Source organism: Vanrija pseudolonga, chromosome 4 (assembly GCF_020906515.1).
Source record: "Vanrija pseudolonga chromosome 4, complete sequence".
NCBI classification, from domain to species: Eukaryota; Fungi; Basidiomycota; class Tremellomycetes; order Trichosporonales; family Trichosporonaceae; genus Vanrija; species Vanrija pseudolonga.
The window spans coordinates 1726737-1744515 of NC_085852.1; the positions used below are offsets into that span (position 1 = coordinate 1726737).

The following is a 17779-nucleotide window of genomic DNA, read 5'->3' on the forward strand; positions in this document are numbered from 1 at the left end:
ATCAGATAGCGCGGACTTGAACGCCGGTCACGGGCACACTACATTCCTTCACTTCATTGCTTTTGCTCTACGTCTATGGACATACCATGCATGGGGCCCACTACCCTTTCCCCGCCTACACGAACAGGTCGAGGTCACCGCGGCCAGGAGCGCGGACAGCCCGCACGCGCGACTCGAAGCTGAACACGTCGCCCTCGTACGCGACAAAGCCGACGTCCGCGGCGCGCGCCTCCGAGTTGAGGCCGAGGAGCTCGGCGAGGTTGCCGCTCGCGAGGTCGAGCGCCTTCTGCTTGCTGAAGACGTCGGGGGCAGCAGCGTACGCCCACGCCGCCTCGAAGCGGGTCAGGCGCGCGTCGCACTCCTCGGCGATGCCGAGGCCGACAGTCACGCCGCGGCTGGCGAGGTACGCGGGCAGCGTGTGGTGCGAGAGCGGAGGGCCGGGGAGGATGCGGCGCGTGTTCCAGTTGAAGGGGTACGAGCGCGACGGGGTGATGATGACGCCAATCTCCTCCTTGGCCAGGTCGTCGGCGAGGAGCCACGACTCGTGGCCACCGATAACGGTCAGCTTGAGCGGGGGCGCGACCTCGCGCTTGACGCGGATGAGGGCAGCGATGACGTCGGCGTTCGAGGTCGCGACGACGAGGCGCAGGTCACCAGCGGCGGCCTTGGCGAACGCAGTGTGCAGCTCGTCGCTCGCCTTGAGGTCGTTGCCAGCGAGGAGAGAGCGGAGGAGGGTCAGCTTGGTCGAGATCGAGTGCTTGGCAATGTTGAGGTTGAGGTGGAGCGCGGCGGCGGTGCTGCCGATGGCTCCAGGCTCGAGGGCGTGCTCGGCGGCCGTGGAGAACGAGTACGAGTAGCCCGAGATGAAGTTGTTGGAGATGGGCGAGGTGACGCCGGTGGTCACACCAGCCTCGTACGCGAACAGCTCGTCCTTGCCGCCGAAGCGGGCACCGTCGGCAGCGCGGACTAGCAGGCCGTCGAGAAGGTCGGGCGCGTTGAGCGCGTCGACAGCCTTGCCGTCCGACGTAGACGCCTCCTGCGCAATCTCAATCAGACCGAGCTTGGAGCCCGTGGAGATGAGGCCGGGAGCGATGCTGCCGCCCTTGAGGTCGATGGCGGTGAACTCGGCCTGGTCGACGACACACTCGGTACCAACGCAGGTGATCTCGCCATTGTCAACCACGACACGCGAGGGGACACCAGCAGTGTGCACGCCCTCCAGCGGCACGAAGAGCTCAGCGACGCCGTCAAACACGACGCGGCCCGAGCGCTTCTTGGGGCGAAGGTCGGGGTCGCCGCGCGACTCGACGGCCTCAGCAGCCTCCTTGTCATAGTTGCCCTCGCGGCTGATCTCCTGCGCGGCAGCAGGCTTGTCGACGACGTGGGGCTTGATAATCTGGGGGATGCCATCAATGTAGGTCTGCTTGGGGGTGGCGCCGAGGGCGAGCGGGAACGAGTCCCAGACGACAATGTCGGCATCGTAGCCGGGGCGGACGTAGCCAAGACGGTGGCCGAGGCCAGCGGTGCGAGCCGAGTGGGTGGTAACGGAGCTGAGGGCCTCGGAGAAGTTGAGGCCGAACGCGTGAGCCTGCGCGGCCTCGAACACGAGGTAACGCGAGTCGAGGACGGGGTGGTCCGACTTCATCGAGACGCGGATACCGGCGTCGGCGAGAATCTTGGGCGCATAAGGTGTGCCGCGGTACGCCTCGCGCTTGTAACGGGCGTTGTTGGCAAAGATGGCCACGCCGGGAGTCGGGCCCCACGCCTGCTTGATCAGGTCGGGGACGAGATACGCCTCGTGCGCGTGGTGGAACGCAGCGATCGGGAACTGGAACTCGTTGGAAATACGGACCAGGTCGTTGATGTCGACCGTCTCGTAGCAGTGGATGTTGACCTTGACGTTGCCGCGGATGACATCAGCCAGCACCTCCCACTCGAGGCTCTCGGGGAAGGGCTCAGACTGCGACTTGGGCGCGGCGCACCAGCGCTCCTGCTGGTCCTTGAGCTTCTTGCCCTCGGTGTAGGCGCGGCGGAAGTCGTACGCCGAGTCGAGACGCGTGTTTCCGTACACGCGGAGCGGGTTCTCGCCGCACGCGTGCTTGATGTGGCGCCACGCCTTGGTGCGCACCCATCCGTCCTCGTCGTTAATGACGAACGGCGGCTCGACCTGCATGCTCTGCGGCGTGTTCTCGGCCGTCCAGCGCGGCTTGAACGTGAATGCCTGACCGCCAATGTTGCCCGCCGAGCCGGGGAGCACCAGCATCGTCGTGATACCGCCTGCGATGGACAGGTTGAACGCCGCGTCGTGCGTGTTGAAGCCGTCGAGCGAGCGGAGCCACGGGAGGATGGGCGCCTTGAGCGAGTTGGTGCTGTCGCTGCCCTCGAGGCCCGGGGCGGCGTCGACAGCAAGGTGCGAGTGCACGTCGACAATGCCGGGGGTGACCCACGCGCCGTTGAGGTTGACCTCGTCAACAGCGAGATCGGCATCGCCAGCCTCGCGGCAGAGCTCGTGGAAGTCGGCGTCGCCAGCCTTGCCGACCTTGCGCACGACGCCGCCCTCGAGCCACACGTCGGCGCCGTACAGCACCTCCTCGCCGTGGTGCTCGCCGGTCCAGACGGTGCCGTTCTTGAGCCACACGGCGCCGGTGCCCTTGACGTAGCGGTCGGAGCGCTTGCGCGAGGCGTCATAGTCGCGGAGGTTGGGCGGCGGGCGCGAGATCTCGGCGCAGCGCTTGATGCCGTCCTGCACGAAGGGAGGCAGCGGCTCGGGCGAGGGGAAGGGGAACGACCAGCTGTTGATGTAGCCGTAGCCCAGGGCCAGGAGCGGCAGGAGCAGCAGCAGGTGGTGGTAGGTGCGCTTGCTCGAGTGGCCCTTGAAGCTGTTGTCGTCTTCGTCGTCGTCGTGCTCGTCGACGAGCAGCACGACCTTTTCGACGTCGGCCGCGGTGCGGCGTGCGCGCGGGGTGCCCATGGTGGTGCTGGTGGGTGTGTGATGTGTGATGGGGATGGGGAGGGTGGTTGAAGCTTGATGCCATTAAGCAGGCGGCCAGTGGCAGCAGCGGCGCCGCGGCGTATTGCATCATTGTGGCCTGTATGGAGGATGTTCCTGGCACACGCGTGGTGCCCATCGCACCAAGCCGATGGACTCCGCAGTGAAGCGCCATGGCGCAGCCTGACGACATTGGGCAGTAAGGCAAAGGGCCAAGCCGGCCGACAACGGGGTCAGTGCCCTATTGGCCGGTGCTGGCGTCACGCGTCCCGGTGATAGCATCAGCGAGTAGAGCGAGCGCGCTCCTCGATTTACTACGCCGAGGTGACACAAAACTCGGAGCGAGAGTTGACGAGCGAGCACACCTCCACTTCACGCCAAACTCCCCATTCAGGGGGTGCCACGTGGCGCACGTGGCAGATTGTCAATTTCCTGCCATTTTCGCCCCATTTTCCCCACCCTTCCCTCATAACGGCGCGGAAACGCACCCGGCATCGCAGTCAGGTCAGACGCCTTAATGCGTTCTCGTGGTGTAGTGGTTATCATACTCTCTTAGGGTGGAGTTTCCGTCCTAATTTACACTATGGGAGTGGCCCCGGGTTCAAATCCCGGCGAGGACCTTGACATTATCTTTTGCTTTTTGGAAGCTGTGGCAGCATGGCTATGGTGCGCGGGTTGATGTTGTTTTTGTTGCTGTTTGGTCGTTTTGATGCTTGCATTTTTTTAGCGCAGTCGATGCGTGGGGAGTTTGGGGGCGTGTATGGGGCGTTTGGGGGTGCATGGGGCGATCTCACGCGCGCGTTGTCGACAAGGATGGGGCGTAGTTGACGTCGATGAGTAAAGGCTGTGTCCGCTGGCCATGTCTTCGACGCCCTGCGTATGTGCTACCTTTATCCACTGTCGCGGCGACGAGACAGCACTTCACGGAGGAACTCCGCTTCCCGCCGAGCGTCGCCAGCCTCGGTCCGCAAGCGGGCGTTCGTATCAAGAACCGTTGCGAGCGTGTCGCGCGTGATGCGGTGTGCGCGCGCCTCGGCCTTGAGCAGCTCGGTCGTGCGTTCGTGGAATTCCAGTTCGTCGATTAGGAGTGCGAGGAGGGTGGTCGTGGCGGCGGTGACGGTTGTGGTGGTAGGTGTTGTGGGAGATGGCATGGTTGTGACTGTGCGAGGTGGTGGGATGGTTAGGTTCGGTAGGTGGGGGATGGGACGGCCGTGGCCTACGCAGCGGGGTGGTCGTGCGTTCATCGCGTGTGGTGCGTGTATCGGGGAGATGAGGGAGAGACGAGGTGAGGAGAGTGAAGGAGAGAGGGGTGGGAGAAAGAAGAGGCGTGGGGCATGTCACTGGGCGCTACATATGTCCTCTTACATATCCTCGTCACGAACACTCGCCACTCGAAGCTGCACAGCTGTGCATACCACAGCGCCCTGCATGAACGCAGTCCAGGCGTATGCAGATCCCCATGGCATGCATAGTGCATAGCCCAGACCAGACGCCCCATACGACGCCCCATAGACGCCCGTGCCACTCCCTTGGCAACCGCCACTCACGACGCGACGCGAATCGCACATCCCCATGGATGCACGTATGGGGCTCTACACCACCCCATCGGCGCCTTCCTTCTTCCGAAGAGAAGCGCCGGACAGGGGCCAGAAGGCTAGCCTCAGACCCGCCGGCGTGGGATGCCCCGCAGCGGCGCATACACTGGCGGCAGGCGGAGCGGCCTCCTCACCAGGCTACGGCGGCGGCGTGGGCGCAGTCGGCGTGGACGACGCGCGTGTCGTGCTGTTGCGCTCGGCGGGCAAGTCCGCAGCGCGTCGCTGGGTGGTGTGGACTTGCCTGACCGGCGTGGTGGTCGGCGGGTTAGTGGACGGCGTCGCGCGACGACGCGGGTCGCGCGTCGCATCGAAACGATCACGATGATGGCGACGGTGGTCACTGGGGTCATGGCTGCGTGGTGTGAGTAGCGGCGATGGCGGTCGAGATGGTGGCGACACCTGCTAGATATACCCCCTCGCACGCCCATGGAAGCCCATTCGAGAATCACCCCTTGGCTCGAGCACGGCCGCCTCTCACACGCCCCAGCCCACGCCATGAGCCCTATAGTACAGACATACATCCAGTCTATGCTCTACGCCTCGGGGCGGCACGCGGGGCCGTACCCCACGCCCCAGCCGACACCGCCCGCCACGGCCATCACTAACACCTGGCCCAGGATGATCGACCCAAAGACGTACGCCCACCGCCAGCGCTCGGAGCGTATCGACCCCATCTCGACTACGAACGTCGACACAGTGGTGAGGCAGCCGCAGAACCCGTCGTGGATCGCCCCGAGCGCAGTACACGCGAGGGCGTTGGATGCGGGCCCGGGCCGGCGCTCAGCGGCGTATGTCCCCGCGATGAGGATTGTGCCAACCATGTTGGCGATGAACGTGCCAAGCGGGAAGCGGTCGAGGAAGGGCGCCCGCGCGTTGATCTTTGACAGCGCGTACCGCAGCATCGTACCAGGCGGCGCGAGGAGGATGGCAAACGTCGCGCGGTGGCGCCACCGGCGAGGCGCTGCAAAGTAAAGTGCGAGCGCGGCGCCGTAGCTCACCACGGCGGACACGAAGGTCAAGAGGTCGAGCAGACGTGTGCCTTGGGCGTGGGAAGGGGAAGCCGTGTCGTGGGCACCATCAACCTTGGCCATGCGAACAGCGTCCTCTCGGCGCCGAGGACGTGGTAGTCGGGGTAAGAGCGACGAGACGTACTTGCCTAGCCGCAGACCCGCGGTCGAGACCATGACTGTGACGAAGGTGTAGGCGAGGCCATTGACCGTCTGGAGAGTCAGCTATACGTGAACCAAGAGAAGTCAGCTCACATCGTGAAGGCCCTTGCGGTTATAGTGCTCGGTGTTCGCAAACGCCTCGTAAGCCTCGAGCATCCATGATGAGAAGGTGGTGACCGAGCCAGCGATGCCTGTGGCGTCAGTTGAAGCCATTCGAGCCGAAAACTAACCTGTCGTGAGGAAGGTGTAGAGCGGGGGATATCTGATCTCGTCAGCCAAGCCTTCAGCGCCAACACCCAAACTCACAGCCAAGAGATCTGATTCTTGCGCGCCAGCGCGAGGCCCATGATGCCGCATCCGACACCCTGGACCCAAGCGAGGGGGAAGACAACTGCGCCGTCGTCTGCGGCGTTAGCTTGTCGCCCTTCACTTTAACGCACAGGTACCGAGCGCCTCCAGGCCGAGGCGGAACAGCGTGCCAATCATACTGGCGAGCACGAGGCCGGAGTAGTGCGCGAGCGTGCGGAGCGGGGTGGCCTGCTCTGCTGGCGGCGCGGCGTCGGGCGACGAGGCCACGGGCGCTATGGGCGGCGACGTGGGAAGCGGGTCTGCGTGGCCGCGCCGCTCGGCGTCGACGGGCCCGTGCGCCCGGCCGTTACCATTCGCGTGCGCCGGCTCGTCGTCGTCTGACGGCCGGCGGGGGGACATTTGTGTGGTGTGTGCTGCTGCGAGGTGGGAGGTGCGATGGTAACTCGATTTCTCGGCGGCGACGAGAATAACAACAGAGGTGGTGGAGGTATTTGATGCCGGCGATTGACTTATCGGCGACTAGCCTCAATAGCACGCGGTGGTTGCATTATGTAACATTGGACACGTCGAGCCAGCTATGCACGCGTGAGGTTTGAGCAGTGCATGAACCAAAGAGGATCCGAGCATGTGAGACATGAGGTGGGCAACAAAGACAAAGATGTGTGAGATGGCTCGAGGTGTGAAACATAATCAGCGGCGAGGTCGAATTCAAATGAAAAGCCGGGAGAATAGAAAAACGAATGTGATCAATTACAGTACCCGCCATCTCATTTGTGAAGCGCAAACAAACCTCGCAGCACACAAAGCAATCCCCGCTCAGGAGTCTTGTAGCTCGTCAGTCGAGACCACCACCGCTACCACATGGTGGCTATAGACAGACGCAGACCAGCGACCACGCCACACCAGACAGGGCACGCTGCAACTCTTCGGCGTCATCGCCGAGGCTAGTTGGGCCGAAGGACCACAAGCACACCGCGAGCGCGCTTCGACATTCCATACAAACCCGACGCGCGAGCAGTCGACGTCGCGGGGCCACGGTGCCTCGCGCTCGCTCGCTCAGACTGCCAAGCAGATATCCAAGCAGTACCAAGCGCCCGGGGATTCGGAGCAAGCACAAGCAAGCAGAAGCGTGACTGACTGCTGCTGCTGCTGTCGCGGCCGAGAGTGAGGCGCTGCACGCGCGCGCGCACACCCCGGCATCGGTGCGAGATAACCACGCGCGCCGAGCGTACCGAAGGATGCCGAGGCGAAACGCGCCTCGGTGGGTGAGGTGTAAGCGCCGGACCGTCACTGCAGTGGTGCCAAGTTCCGACTGGCAGCTACAGTGGTGGGCCGGTGGGCTCCACACCACCACGCCGCCCTCGTCGCTCTCCCCCGAAGCGAACTTTGCCGGTACATGCCGCCGACAACAACATTTTGCTGTAATGGCCACATGACCCCGCCTAATGCACAGGTATGCACCTCCTAATGCATGTTTACGACCCACAACCCCGCGTCACTAAGCGCGAGCGACGGGTCGGGTGGCAATGCCGAGCAGTGGGCTGCGCTGCATGTGACGCTTTGCGCCTCCTGCGCCGAGAGAAAGCAAACTCGCTTCGTGCGGGGGCGAGAAGTGTATAAGATGGCTGCGTGGCCAGTGGCGCCGGCCGTGCTCTTCCTCTTCTCCTAGCAACAACAGTCACCATGATGAGGCCACACACTTCCTCTCGCCTCGCCTCGCTCGCCCGCCGCTCCCTCGTGTCCGCCGCGACCTCGCCAGCCGCGGCAGCAGGAGCGCACGCTGCCCCCGCGGCCCCGCGCGCGGCGCCACGCCGCTGGGGCTACGCGCTCGCTGGCGGCCTGGTACTCGCTGGCTCGGCTTATGCCTTGCGCCCGGCGCGCCTCGACGCCGAGGAGCAGAGCCGCCCAGGCATCCGCGGCGTGCCGACCGGCTCGCTCGTGCGCTCGTACCTCGTCTACGCGCTCTGCGGCATCCCCGCCCTCATCGACGCCTCACCCACTATCCTCCACGCCCTCACCCACAGCCCCGTGCCCGGCCTCAAGGCCGCCACCGAGGCCGTCGTCCGCCGCACCTTCTTCGCGCAGTTCGTCGCGGGCGAAGACGCACCAGAGTGCATCAGCGTCATCAACCAGATGCAGGCCAACGGCGTCGGCGGCGTCCTCAACTACTCGGCCGAGGCCGAGCTCGGCGACGGCAAGGCCGCCGCCCACCGCGAGGCCGAGGCGCACAACCTCGCCGAGGTGAACGCTGCCATTGATGCACTTGGCGAGTTTGAGCGCCACCTGGCTGCGACGGGAGGCCACCCTGGCTCGTCGAGCTTTGCTGTCAAAGTTGTGAGTAGTGTGGAGCAGTGTGTGGCGTGTGGCAGTGGCAGTGGCTAACACCGCACAGTCCGGTTTGGTCGACCCTACTGTGCTTGAGCGCGCGTCGACTACTCTTGTTCGCACTCGCCCTCTCACGTCCAAGCTTCCCGACGCGACGCTGTCCGACGCCGTGCCGTTTCCTGGCGTGCCTCAGGTGTCCGACGCCCTCGTCATGGAGCCGAGCGGCAAGGCCATCCCCGTCGCCGAGGGCGCCGCGCAGCCGCTCGGCCTCCTGTCGTCCGACCAGGGCGTGTCCGAGGCCGACCTCGTCGTGCTCAAGGACCTCTGGAACAAGCTGTACGACATGAGCGTCCGCGCGCGCGACAACGGCGTCAAGCTCATGATTGACGCCGAGCACGCCGAGACCCAGCCGGCGCTCGACGCCCTCTCCCTCCTCCTCTCGCGCGAGTTCAACCGCCCCGTCCCCGGAGAGGAGTTCAAGGGCCCCATCATCTTCGGCACGTACCAGTCGTACCTCCGCCGCGCGCCCGCCCTGCTCGCCTCGCAGATCGCCGACGCCGAGCAGAACGGCTACGCGCTGGGCATCAAGCTCGTCCGTGGCGCCTACTACCTTGCCGAGCGCAAGAAGTGGAAGGACGAGCACCGCTCTGGCCCTGACCCGATCTGGCCTGACAAGAAGGCGACCGACAAGGCGTACGACTCGTCGCTCTCCCTCATCGCCTCGACGCTCGCGCGCCAGCTTTCCTCTTCCCACCCCGAGCTCGCCCTGTCTGTTGTGTTCGCCACGCACAACGCCGAGAGCGTCAAGCTTGCCATTGACGCCCTCGAGTCCAACGGCCTCGCCCAGCCCGTCCCTGTGCCGGAGGGAGCCGTCGGAGCGCCCCACCTCCACCTCCGCCCCGACGTCCGCGGCAAGGTGTTCGTCGCGCAGCTGTACGGCATGCGCGACGACCTGACGGACCGTGTGGCGCAGACGTTTGACTCTGGCGCCATGCCCGTCGCGCTCAAGTACATTGCGTACGGCAAGCTCGACGAGGTGATTCCGTTCCTCGGCCGCAGGGCGATTGAGAACAAGAGCGTCATGAGCGGCGAGGGTGGTGCCGGTGCCGAACGCGCCAGGGTGTCTGCCGAGCTGTGGCGTCGCTTCACCGGCGGCAACTGAGAGAGAGAAGAAGACAAAGACAGCATCGACATCATTATAACGTAGAGTGCTACACCAAGCGGGCTAAACAAAGTCTCAATCGTCATTATTGTACCATCATTTGCATGTATCCAGGTCTCACGGGCGGGAAGGGAGGGTGCAAAGTGTGCCGTAGTGGTGGTGCCAAGTGGAGCGAGCGTGCCGTGGTGCGTGGTGCGTGGGGTGAGTGGCCCATGGTGGGCAAGTCCGTCCGTCTGTGCCTGTCTCTGGCCCCTTTGGCGTGCGACACGGTGCTAATGACATTTCACGCTCCCTGGGCCCTGGACCGACATCTAACAAAGAACACTACGTACTGCAAGTACGACGACGACGACTGCACCACCACCTACCACCTCTTATCGACCACAGCGACCACACGACATACTCTTTTTTGCCCATCGCCCCCGACACAATACACGGGCCCATCACTCCTTGTTCCCATTGTTAGCCGCCCGACCGTTGCACACCGCCCCGGCACAGCCCAACGTCCCTCTCCCTCTTTCGACCGCCCACCACCTCACCGACCATCACGATGCTCGGCCACACGCTCGCTCTCCTCACCGTCGCGGCGTCAGCAGCCCTCGCGAGCAGCAGCGGGCCCGCGCCGCTGTCGCCCGCTGCCCTCCTCCTCGCGCGCGATGGCAAAGGGTACGCCGACCCGAACGACGACGGCGGGTCCATGTTTACTGTGCGTGCTCATGCCGCCGGCTTCGTTCGCTGACACGGCCAGATCGTTAATGGCACATATCCCCCAGGCCTGGGCGAGCCGCTCAACGTTATCATCTCGGCAGACTCGGACCCCGAGGTGCTCGTCGACTCGACCTTCAAGGGCGGGTTCCAGAACTACATGCTGTACGTGGTGTCTCTGGCTGGGGAAGGTGCTCGGTCGGCAGACCGTAGTCGGCTGCCAGCCTGCGGCCGGCCCCGTCCGCTGGCTGCCCGCCCGCGCTCGCGTGCTGACTTTGCAGCGCTGCAGAGCTCTCGACGGAATGCCTGGGCGGAAACTTTGGCTCGAAGCAGAATGCGAGTCTCGACGCCTCGCACCGCAACGTGACCCAGATCGGTGTCCTGCGCCAGAACTTTGGCGACCCGTACCTCGGCTCGTGCAAGGAGACGTTTGACGGCGGCCAGCACCTGCGGTACTGGCGCCAGAACTCGACCAACGCGCTCTTCCTCGCCGTGTCTATCGAGATGAGCCTCGCCAAGCAGCACGACATCGTGCCGAACGGGTACAACCTCGGCCGCGACTACCTCGTGGGCAACTTGACGGGCCACCAGATCGACTCGCGCAACGTGACGAATGCGACCGTGTTCACGGGCAACGTGACGTACGGAAACTACTCGTACTCGACCGAGGCGCGGTACGTCTCGGGCCTGCTGAACGCGTCGTCGGACGGCGTCAACCACTACATTACGGTCGAGGTCGACAACCACCCCGCGATCGACGGCCTTGTCGCGGTCTTGACAGTCAAGATTACGGCGCGCCCGCCCGGTGTCAAGGCCGCGGCTCCTGGTACCGCGGGTGCTACTCCTGCTGCGAAGCGGACAGCGTCGGTGCTGTTGCTTTCTGGCGTGCTCGCCCTCGGCGCAGGCTGGCTCCTGTTGTAGTCTGGCTCCCACGCCAGCCGCATCTTTCCCTCACTACACCCATAGACTAGCTTCTGTAGCATAGATACCCGTCGACCGTGATATCTTGTAATTGTAGAGCTCCGCATGTCATGCATGGCGCGTGGTGTGCGGCGTCGTGTGGCCCTCATAAAATGTTGTTGTTCCACCTGCCACCCATGAACCTGACACCAGGCCACGTGGCTCCACCACCAATGTCAGCAACAGAAACCTAACATTGCAACCACCCAAAGCTGACACAAAGAACTCGACCACACTCCAACAACACCCTCTTGTCCAATCCACACGACGATGAACGGCTACGGCGCAGCCAACGGCGCAAACGGGCCCAGCAACGCGGTCGACGCGAGCGTCGCGGCCGTGCCCATCCCCGCCGGGCCGACCAACCAGCCCAAGGTGCTCGTCCGCGCGCTGCAGAAGGACGAGACGACGTTTCATTTGAGCGGCGTCGACCTCGCGTTTGCCAACAGCCTGCGGCGGACGATGATGGCGGATGTGCCGACTATCGGTGAGCACGTCGTGAGCGCGGGCTGCCGCCCGCGCGATCGACGCCGGCGAGGCTGGCTCGCAAGCTATCGAACAGCGACTAACACCGCAGCCATCGACCAGGTGTCCTTCTACCAGAACACGTCGCCCATCCCAGACGAAATGCTCGCCCATCGCCTGGGCATGGTCCCGCTCGTGTCGCGCGACGTGATCAAGGGGTTGAGGTATACGAGGGTATGTCGGGGGAGCAGGCGAGGCGAGGCGGAGGATCAGGCGAAGAGGACGCGGCGCTGACGCGCCGCTACAGGACTGCGACTGCGACGAAGGGTGCTACTACTGCATGGTGACGCTGCGGCTCAAGGTGTCGGCTGCGAACAGGGATTACGGGCAGCACATGAGCGTTACGAGTGATATGCTGGAGATTATCCCCAGTCCTAGGACGGTGAGTGTGCCGAGGCCGCGGGCGAAGCCCAAGGCGAGGTGGCGTTGACGGCGGGCTTGCCCATCGCCGCCCGCTTCGCCAAGCGGTGTCGCGTCTCCCTTCGCCGCCACTCGCAGCGCTGACGCGCGGCTCGTAGCCCGGCTCCAACCCGTATGGCGGCGACCCCGACATCGGCCCCGAAGAGGACCTGATCATCCGCAACCGGCACCCGGACCTCGGCCAGCCGGTGGGCAAGGGCGATCCCACCGTGATGCCGGTGCTGCTGGCGCGCATCGGGCGCGGGCAGGAGATCGAGGTGGTCTGCAAGGCGTACAAGGGCATCGCGAAGCACCATGCCAAGTGGAGTCCGCTGAGCGCCGTCGCGTTCGAGTACGACCCGTACAACAAGCTGCGGCACACGACGTACTGGTTCGAGACGGACGAGCAGGGCGAGTGGCCGCTGAGCAAGAACGCAGAGTTCGAGGCCCCGCCCGATCCTGCCGCGCCGTTCGACTTCACGGCGGTCCCGAGCACGTTCTACTTCTCGGCCGACGGCGTCGGCGCGCTGCCCGTCAAGGACGTGTTTGACCAGGCGTGCGACATCATCATCGAGAACCTCGCTGAGATTGTGCTTGCCGTCCAGCGCGAGACGGGCGCGGAAGAGGACGCGGACGAGGAGGAAGCCGGTGGTGGTATCGTCGAGCCGGGCTACGGCGGCGGACCTAATGGCCAGTATGATGGCTATGGTGGTGGTGGTGGCTATGATGGCTACGGTGGGGGCGGAGGTGGCGGTGGCGGTGGAGGGTGGGGACAGCCCCAGCAGCAGCAGCAGGGCGGCCAGCCATCTTGGGCCGCGAGCCCACTGAGGCGTTAGTGTGTTGGACGGGGGAGACGAGGCGCAGAGGCGCAGAGCTACAGACAGAGGCATGCATCCACATCGCGATATGGGTATGGCTGCTAAGAATGGTACACACACGGGGCTCATTACGGGCAATCTACAAGTGACGAGGCGCAGAGGTGTTAGTTGCGCACCATGCGGCGCACTTCAGCGCCGCCAAGATTGCGCTCGGCCGCCGCCTCGATCTCGTCCTCGGTGGCGACGCGCTTGCCCAGGGTCCTGCGTTGTCAGTGGTGAACGCCGCCCGACATTTGCACCACACCTACCTCTTCTTCTTGACAGACTTGACGAGCGGCGCAACGTCATCCTCGTCGTCGTCCTCGCCAAGGCGCAGCTGGCGCAGGCTCTCGCCTAACGGCGTCGACGCGGGCGTAAACTTGGACAGGCGAGGGGCGGCCGACTTGCGAGGAGTGGCCAACTTCTTCGACGGGCTCTGGGTGGCGCGGCGGCGGGCGGGTTGCGGAGACGACGGGGCAGAGGACACGGACGAGGCGGCGAATGACGAGTCGCCCATCTCCTCCTCCTCTTCCTCCTCTTCCTCGCTGTCATCCTCGCTGTCCTCCTCGAGCTCCTCGCTCTCGTCGTCCTCCTCCAGCTCTTCGCTGTCGTCTTCACCCTCCGTGTCATCATCTTCCTCATCGTCCTCCTCCTCGTCGTCGACGTCCTCGACATCAGACTGCGCCGCAGACGGCACGACCGAGTCGACTTCGCCAACGTGGACGACAGGGTCAACCTCGTCGACATGGACAACCGAGTTGTGGGCAACAGACTCGGCCAGGGGGTCTTCGTCCTCGTCAGCAGCCTCAGACATGACGAGTGACTCGTCAATCTCGAGCTCCGACTCGTCGTCAGACTCGCCACGCGGCGCTTCCATGGCGAAGGGGTCCGAGAGGCGCGTCGTGTCGCCGCTGTCAGAGTCCTGGAAGAGTTAGGTTTCTGCCGGACAGGTATAACTCACAAGGGTCTCGTCGGCCGAGGCAAAGCTCTGGTCAAACGAGGTGTCGACGTCCGACTGGACGTGGCCCATGGTGCGCTGGAGAATGTCGAGCTTCATGTCTGCCTTCTCCTCGCCAGAGATCGCCTGGAGCTGGATACGGCGCTGGAACTCGGCCTGCATCCGCTGGATGGTCTCCTGGACCTCGTGTGACACTTCCTCGCGGATCTCGACCTCGAGTGTGGCGTTGCGCATCTCGCTCTCGTACAGCTGGGTCTTGAGGTCGGCGAGCTGCTCAAAGAGGTAGTCGACAAGGGCATCCTTCTCATCATCGTCCTCCTCTTCCTCGGCGTCTTCCTCGACGACCTCGATCTCCTCCTCGACAAACTCCTCAACCTCGGGCTCGGGCTCGGGCTGGGCAGGGGTGGGCGGGCGAACGGAGCGGCTGGCAGCCTTGGGAGGCACAGGCGGCGGAGGCATGGTGCTCTGGCGAGCGTATGGCGTCGTCGACGGAGGGCGCATGACAGGAACGACAACCTTGATCTTCTGTCCACCGCCAAAGGCATGCTTGACAGCATTGAACTGCGTGCTGATCTGGCGCTTCAACGAGGTGGTCGTCTTGGTCAGGTTCGCCGTCGTCTGGATCTCTCGAGCCACGGCCGAGAAGCGCATAACGTGCGAGTTCTCGTCAAAGCCCGTGTCGTACGGGTTGACGTGCACGACCATGACCGCGCGTCCGTCACCGACAAAGAAGTTTTGGAAAATCTCAGTGAGCTTGGAGTGGCGGAATGGCACCACAGCGAGCTTCTTCTTGAGGCCCGGTGGGGCAGGGGCTGCCACCTTCTGCTGGTTGGCGCGCAGAACCTCGAGACACTGGCCGAGGACCATGAGCGACTTGTTGATGTTACCGGCCTCCTTGAGACGGTCGCCAGTGTTGTGCGTGTTTCTGGTGCGCTCCGAACCCGCGAGGTCAACAATGGACAGCCTCGAGACCTGGGCCGAGTCCGGGTCCTCGGGAGCACCGTTGTGGATACGGACAACCTTGAGGGTGAAGATGCCGTGGCTGCGGCTCGACTCGCGGTTGGCCATGGTGCCGAACACCTGGCGAGCCCTCTGCCCAGTGCGGAAGACGGCCAGAGCCTCGTCACGGGTACGGACGCGGATTTCGTGCAGGCCAGCGATGTACTTGCCACTACCCTCGGGGTCGTTCTTGAGAACGAGGGCACGGCGCTTGAGGACACCGCCGCCGCCGTTGGCCATGGCGGCGAGGCTCATTGACGAACCGATGGCACCGGAGAGCCCATAGTTGCTGAAACGCATGGAGCTAACCGTACGGGCCACAGTGGGGCGCGACGACGGGAGAACCGAGTCGAGGAGGTCAAAGATCTGTAAGGTGAGCACATGCGGGTGGCACGCGGGTTATGGCACCCACCTTCTCGTTGTAGACCTCGGCGTACGAAACGAAGACAGCGTACGAGAAGTTGCGGTCGACCTTGACACTGTCCTCGATACGGGGCTCGATGCCAGTAACCATGTTCGAGAGGTTGTACCCGTCGTCCTCGTCGGTGAGGACGACGTCGGCCAAGCCCTGGCACTTGAGCTGGCAGGTTAGTCCAGCTACAGAAGAGTTGCCACCCACGTTAACATTGCTCTCGATCCCCTTGATGGAGTTGAACACAACGTCCATGGCGCGCGGCAGGGTCCCGCGGTCCTTTAACCCATTCTCGTCGCCGCCCTGGATCGTGTAACTGGCCCCGTCAGCGTTACGCAGCCCAACAGGGCGCCGCACTCACGTCTTGCCAGAGTTGCTAACGCCATAGGAGAACATGAGGCCGTTCTCGCCCCGCAGAAGCTTGTCAACGAGCGGGAGCGTCGTCTCTTGGAAGAACTCGGCCTGCGCCGTCTCGGGCTTGAACACCCTGTCAAAGGAGTAGACCTGGTTCGGCTTGGGGAGGTGCGGGCGCGCCGGGTCGGGCGGCGCGCGCATCAGCACCTCCTTGTCGCCCTGCGGCTCGAGGTACGGCTGCTGGTGGGTCGACGGGTCCGTGTCGGCCGGCGGCGGGCGGATACGCAGGAAGGCCTGCAGCGACTCGGTGTACGTGTCTGCTGCGGCGGTGCTAGCGGCGGCGGCAGCGGCGGCGGCCTTGGCCTTGGCCTGGGGGGTCAGCTCGGCCACACACATAACCCACCTCGCGATCCTTCTCCTGCTTCTCCTTGAGCTTGTCCGACACCTTGCGCAGGCCTTCCTTGCCCTTGGAGAGGAACGACGACGGCGTGCGGGTCGGCAAAGCGGTGGCGGGGGACGCTGGGGCGGCGCCCTGCGCGGCACGTAAGCGCGTCACGCGGGCCGACGCCGTCGTCGTAGTAGCTGCTACGGGAACGCGCGGGCGCGTTGATGGCCTTGAAGTCGCTGCTGGTGGGGCCATTGTGGTGGTGGGTAAGTGGAAAGAGTTGACGTTGAGTGATCTGTCGTTTGGCGACTGTTTTGTTTGTTGTGGGCTGAAGGGGGCGGGTGTAATGTGTGCCTGAGTCATTACGTAAGGAAGCGGGGCTTGGGCCTTCGTATGGTGGTACAACTTTGAGCTCTTGATGCCAGCACCACCGATACATGTATGCATGCATAATGTCTAACAGCTAGGCCAAGAGTTGGTGGTATGGCAGTGTGCCAGTCCCAGTCACGCATGTTCTACTCGCCGCTGGCGGCACGACGACCGCCGCCTACTCGGACTTTGGCCCCACCTTCTCGAGCACCTCACGGATATGGTCGCTCATGACTCCTTTCTTGAGGTTATCAAAGTCGTACATGACGGCGTAGCTGGGGCTTGTCAGCGCTGCACTCCTCCCCACCCACCTGTCAGCCGTCACAGCCACAGCGTTGTGCTTGACGCTCCACGCCGCATGGGAGAGGGTGAAGCTCCCCTTGGCCTGGTTGAGCGCGGTGATCTTGGGCGCCCAGATGAGCTGGCCGTCAGTGCTCTCCTACCCAAGCTGCTCACAGAATCAGGATACGTCACGGGCAGGCGGTATCGGATAGTCTGCTCCTTGAGGATCCAGCCCATCCCGCGGCCGTACTGCGGCGTCAGCTTGCCCCACGCCACGCCCGCACCATCCAGTTGTCGGCCGTCTCCTGCCCCAGCTCGGGGGCGAGCGTGAGTGCGAACCGCACGCGCGCGGACTCGAGGTAGCGCACGTACGCGACGTTGTTGGTGTGTCTGGGCGGTGTCAGCGGCCGGTCGCGGCGCCGAGTCGCCGGACAGGCGAGCGCAGCGAGGTGGGGGCGAGCGATAGCGCTTGGCTGAGATGCTCTGCCTGCGATGGGCTCAAGAACAGCCATACGGCTATGGGCTCGAGGCACAAGCCAAGAAGTGGAGGCACGCGGCAGTCACCAAGCCACCGGCCCCACGCAGTACACCCACCCTGCCCCGTCTCCCCGCCAGCCTCGCCTCGCTGCGCTCGCTCGGCTCGGCACACCCACTGGAACATGTCCGAGTCGCCCCACTGCACAGGCCACTCGATGCGCCCCTCGGCGCGGTATCCCTCCTTGTCGAACCACGCGTGCGCAGCCTCGCGGTTGGCGTTGTACGACGGGTCGTACTGCACGGGCGGGGGGATCGGGTCGCGGGTGTAGAACGACTGGCTCGCGCGGGCGGCAGTAGTGCACAGGGAGCGGGCGCTGCGCGCCGCAGCAGCGGGTCGTAGTGTCGTGAGCATTGTTGTTGTTGTTGTTGTTATGAGTGATACTGTACGTGTCGCGATGGTGGTCGACTTATGGGGTCGGTGTGGTGGTGGTGACGGCGGGTCTCCGGCAATGCCGAGAGCCGAGTCCCAAGCCGAGGCCACCGAGGCT

At 64.3% G+C, this 17779-nt stretch overlaps 6 protein-coding genes and 1 non-coding gene across 7 annotated transcripts; 4 read left to right on the forward strand and 3 right to left on the reverse strand.

Annotated features, from left to right (window-relative positions):
- Positions 1 to 115: 115 nt before the first annotated feature.
- LOC62_04G005922 (uncharacterized protein) lies at positions 116 to 2971 on the reverse strand (the record flags this gene model as incomplete). Its single annotated transcript, XM_062772482.1, has 1 exon — positions 116 to 2971. The coding sequence occupies one exon, from the start codon at positions 2969 to 2971 to the stop codon at positions 116 to 118; it is 2856 nt and encodes a 951-aa protein (XP_062628466.1).
- Positions 2972 to 3510: 539 nt separating this feature from the next.
- Positions 3511 to 3610, forward strand: LOC62_04G005923. The gene is made up of 2 exons: positions 3511 to 3547; positions 3574 to 3610. It is a non-coding gene; the product is annotated as a tRNA-Pro (tRNA).
- Positions 3611 to 4765: 1155 nt separating this feature from the next.
- fex-1 (Fluoride export protein 1) lies at positions 4766 to 6476 on the reverse strand. The gene is made up of 5 exons (XM_062772483.1): positions 6194 to 6476; positions 6060 to 6156; positions 5984 to 6015; positions 5847 to 5944; positions 4766 to 5804 (listed from the first exon to the last, which is right to left on the reverse strand). Exons 1-5 carry the CDS (start codon positions 6459 to 6461, stop codon positions 5118 to 5120), a joined length of 1182 nt encoding a protein of 393 aa, XP_062628467.1. The 5' UTR covers positions 6462 to 6476; the 3' UTR covers positions 4766 to 5117.
- A 1263-nt stretch (positions 6477 to 7739) lies between these two features.
- Positions 7740 to 9675, forward strand: PRODH (Proline dehydrogenase 1, mitochondrial). Its single transcript, XM_062772484.1, has 2 exons — positions 7740 to 8396; positions 8455 to 9675. Exons 1-2 carry the CDS (start codon positions 7746 to 7748, stop codon positions 9547 to 9549), a joined length of 1746 nt encoding a protein of 581 aa, XP_062628468.1. The 5' UTR covers positions 7740 to 7745; the 3' UTR covers positions 9550 to 9675.
- A 248-nt stretch (positions 9676 to 9923) lies between these two features.
- LOC62_04G005926 (uncharacterized protein) lies at positions 9924 to 11253 on the forward strand. The gene is made up of 3 exons (XM_062772485.1): positions 9924 to 10255; positions 10298 to 10419; positions 10536 to 11253. The coding sequence occupies exons 1-3, from the start codon at positions 10100 to 10102 to the stop codon at positions 11173 to 11175; spliced, it is 918 nt and encodes a 305-aa protein (XP_062628469.1). The 5' UTR covers positions 9924 to 10099; the 3' UTR covers positions 11176 to 11253.
- A 214-nt stretch (positions 11254 to 11467) lies between these two features.
- RPB3 (DNA-directed RNA polymerase II subunit RPB3) lies at positions 11468 to 12974 on the forward strand (the record flags this gene model as incomplete). Its single annotated transcript, XM_062772486.1, has 4 exons — positions 11468 to 11701; positions 11792 to 11913; positions 11987 to 12121; positions 12258 to 12974. Exons 1-4 carry the CDS (start codon positions 11485 to 11487, stop codon positions 12972 to 12974), a joined length of 1191 nt encoding a protein of 396 aa, XP_062628470.1. The 5' UTR covers positions 11468 to 11484.
- A 47-nt stretch (positions 12975 to 13021) lies between these two features.
- Positions 13022 to 17703, reverse strand: Kif23 (Kinesin-like protein KIF23). The gene is made up of 12 exons (XM_062772487.1): positions 17408 to 17703; positions 17039 to 17144; positions 16929 to 17003; positions 16784 to 16893; positions 16672 to 16747; positions 16122 to 16250; positions 15726 to 16087; positions 15572 to 15680; positions 15365 to 15532; positions 13957 to 15318; positions 13265 to 13917; positions 13022 to 13217 (listed from the first exon to the last, which is right to left on the reverse strand). The coding sequence occupies exons 1-12, from the start codon at positions 17641 to 17643 to the stop codon at positions 13121 to 13123; spliced, it is 3483 nt and encodes a 1160-aa protein (XP_062628471.1). The 5' UTR covers positions 17644 to 17703; the 3' UTR covers positions 13022 to 13120.
- Between the last annotated feature and the right edge of the window lie 76 nt (positions 17704 to 17779).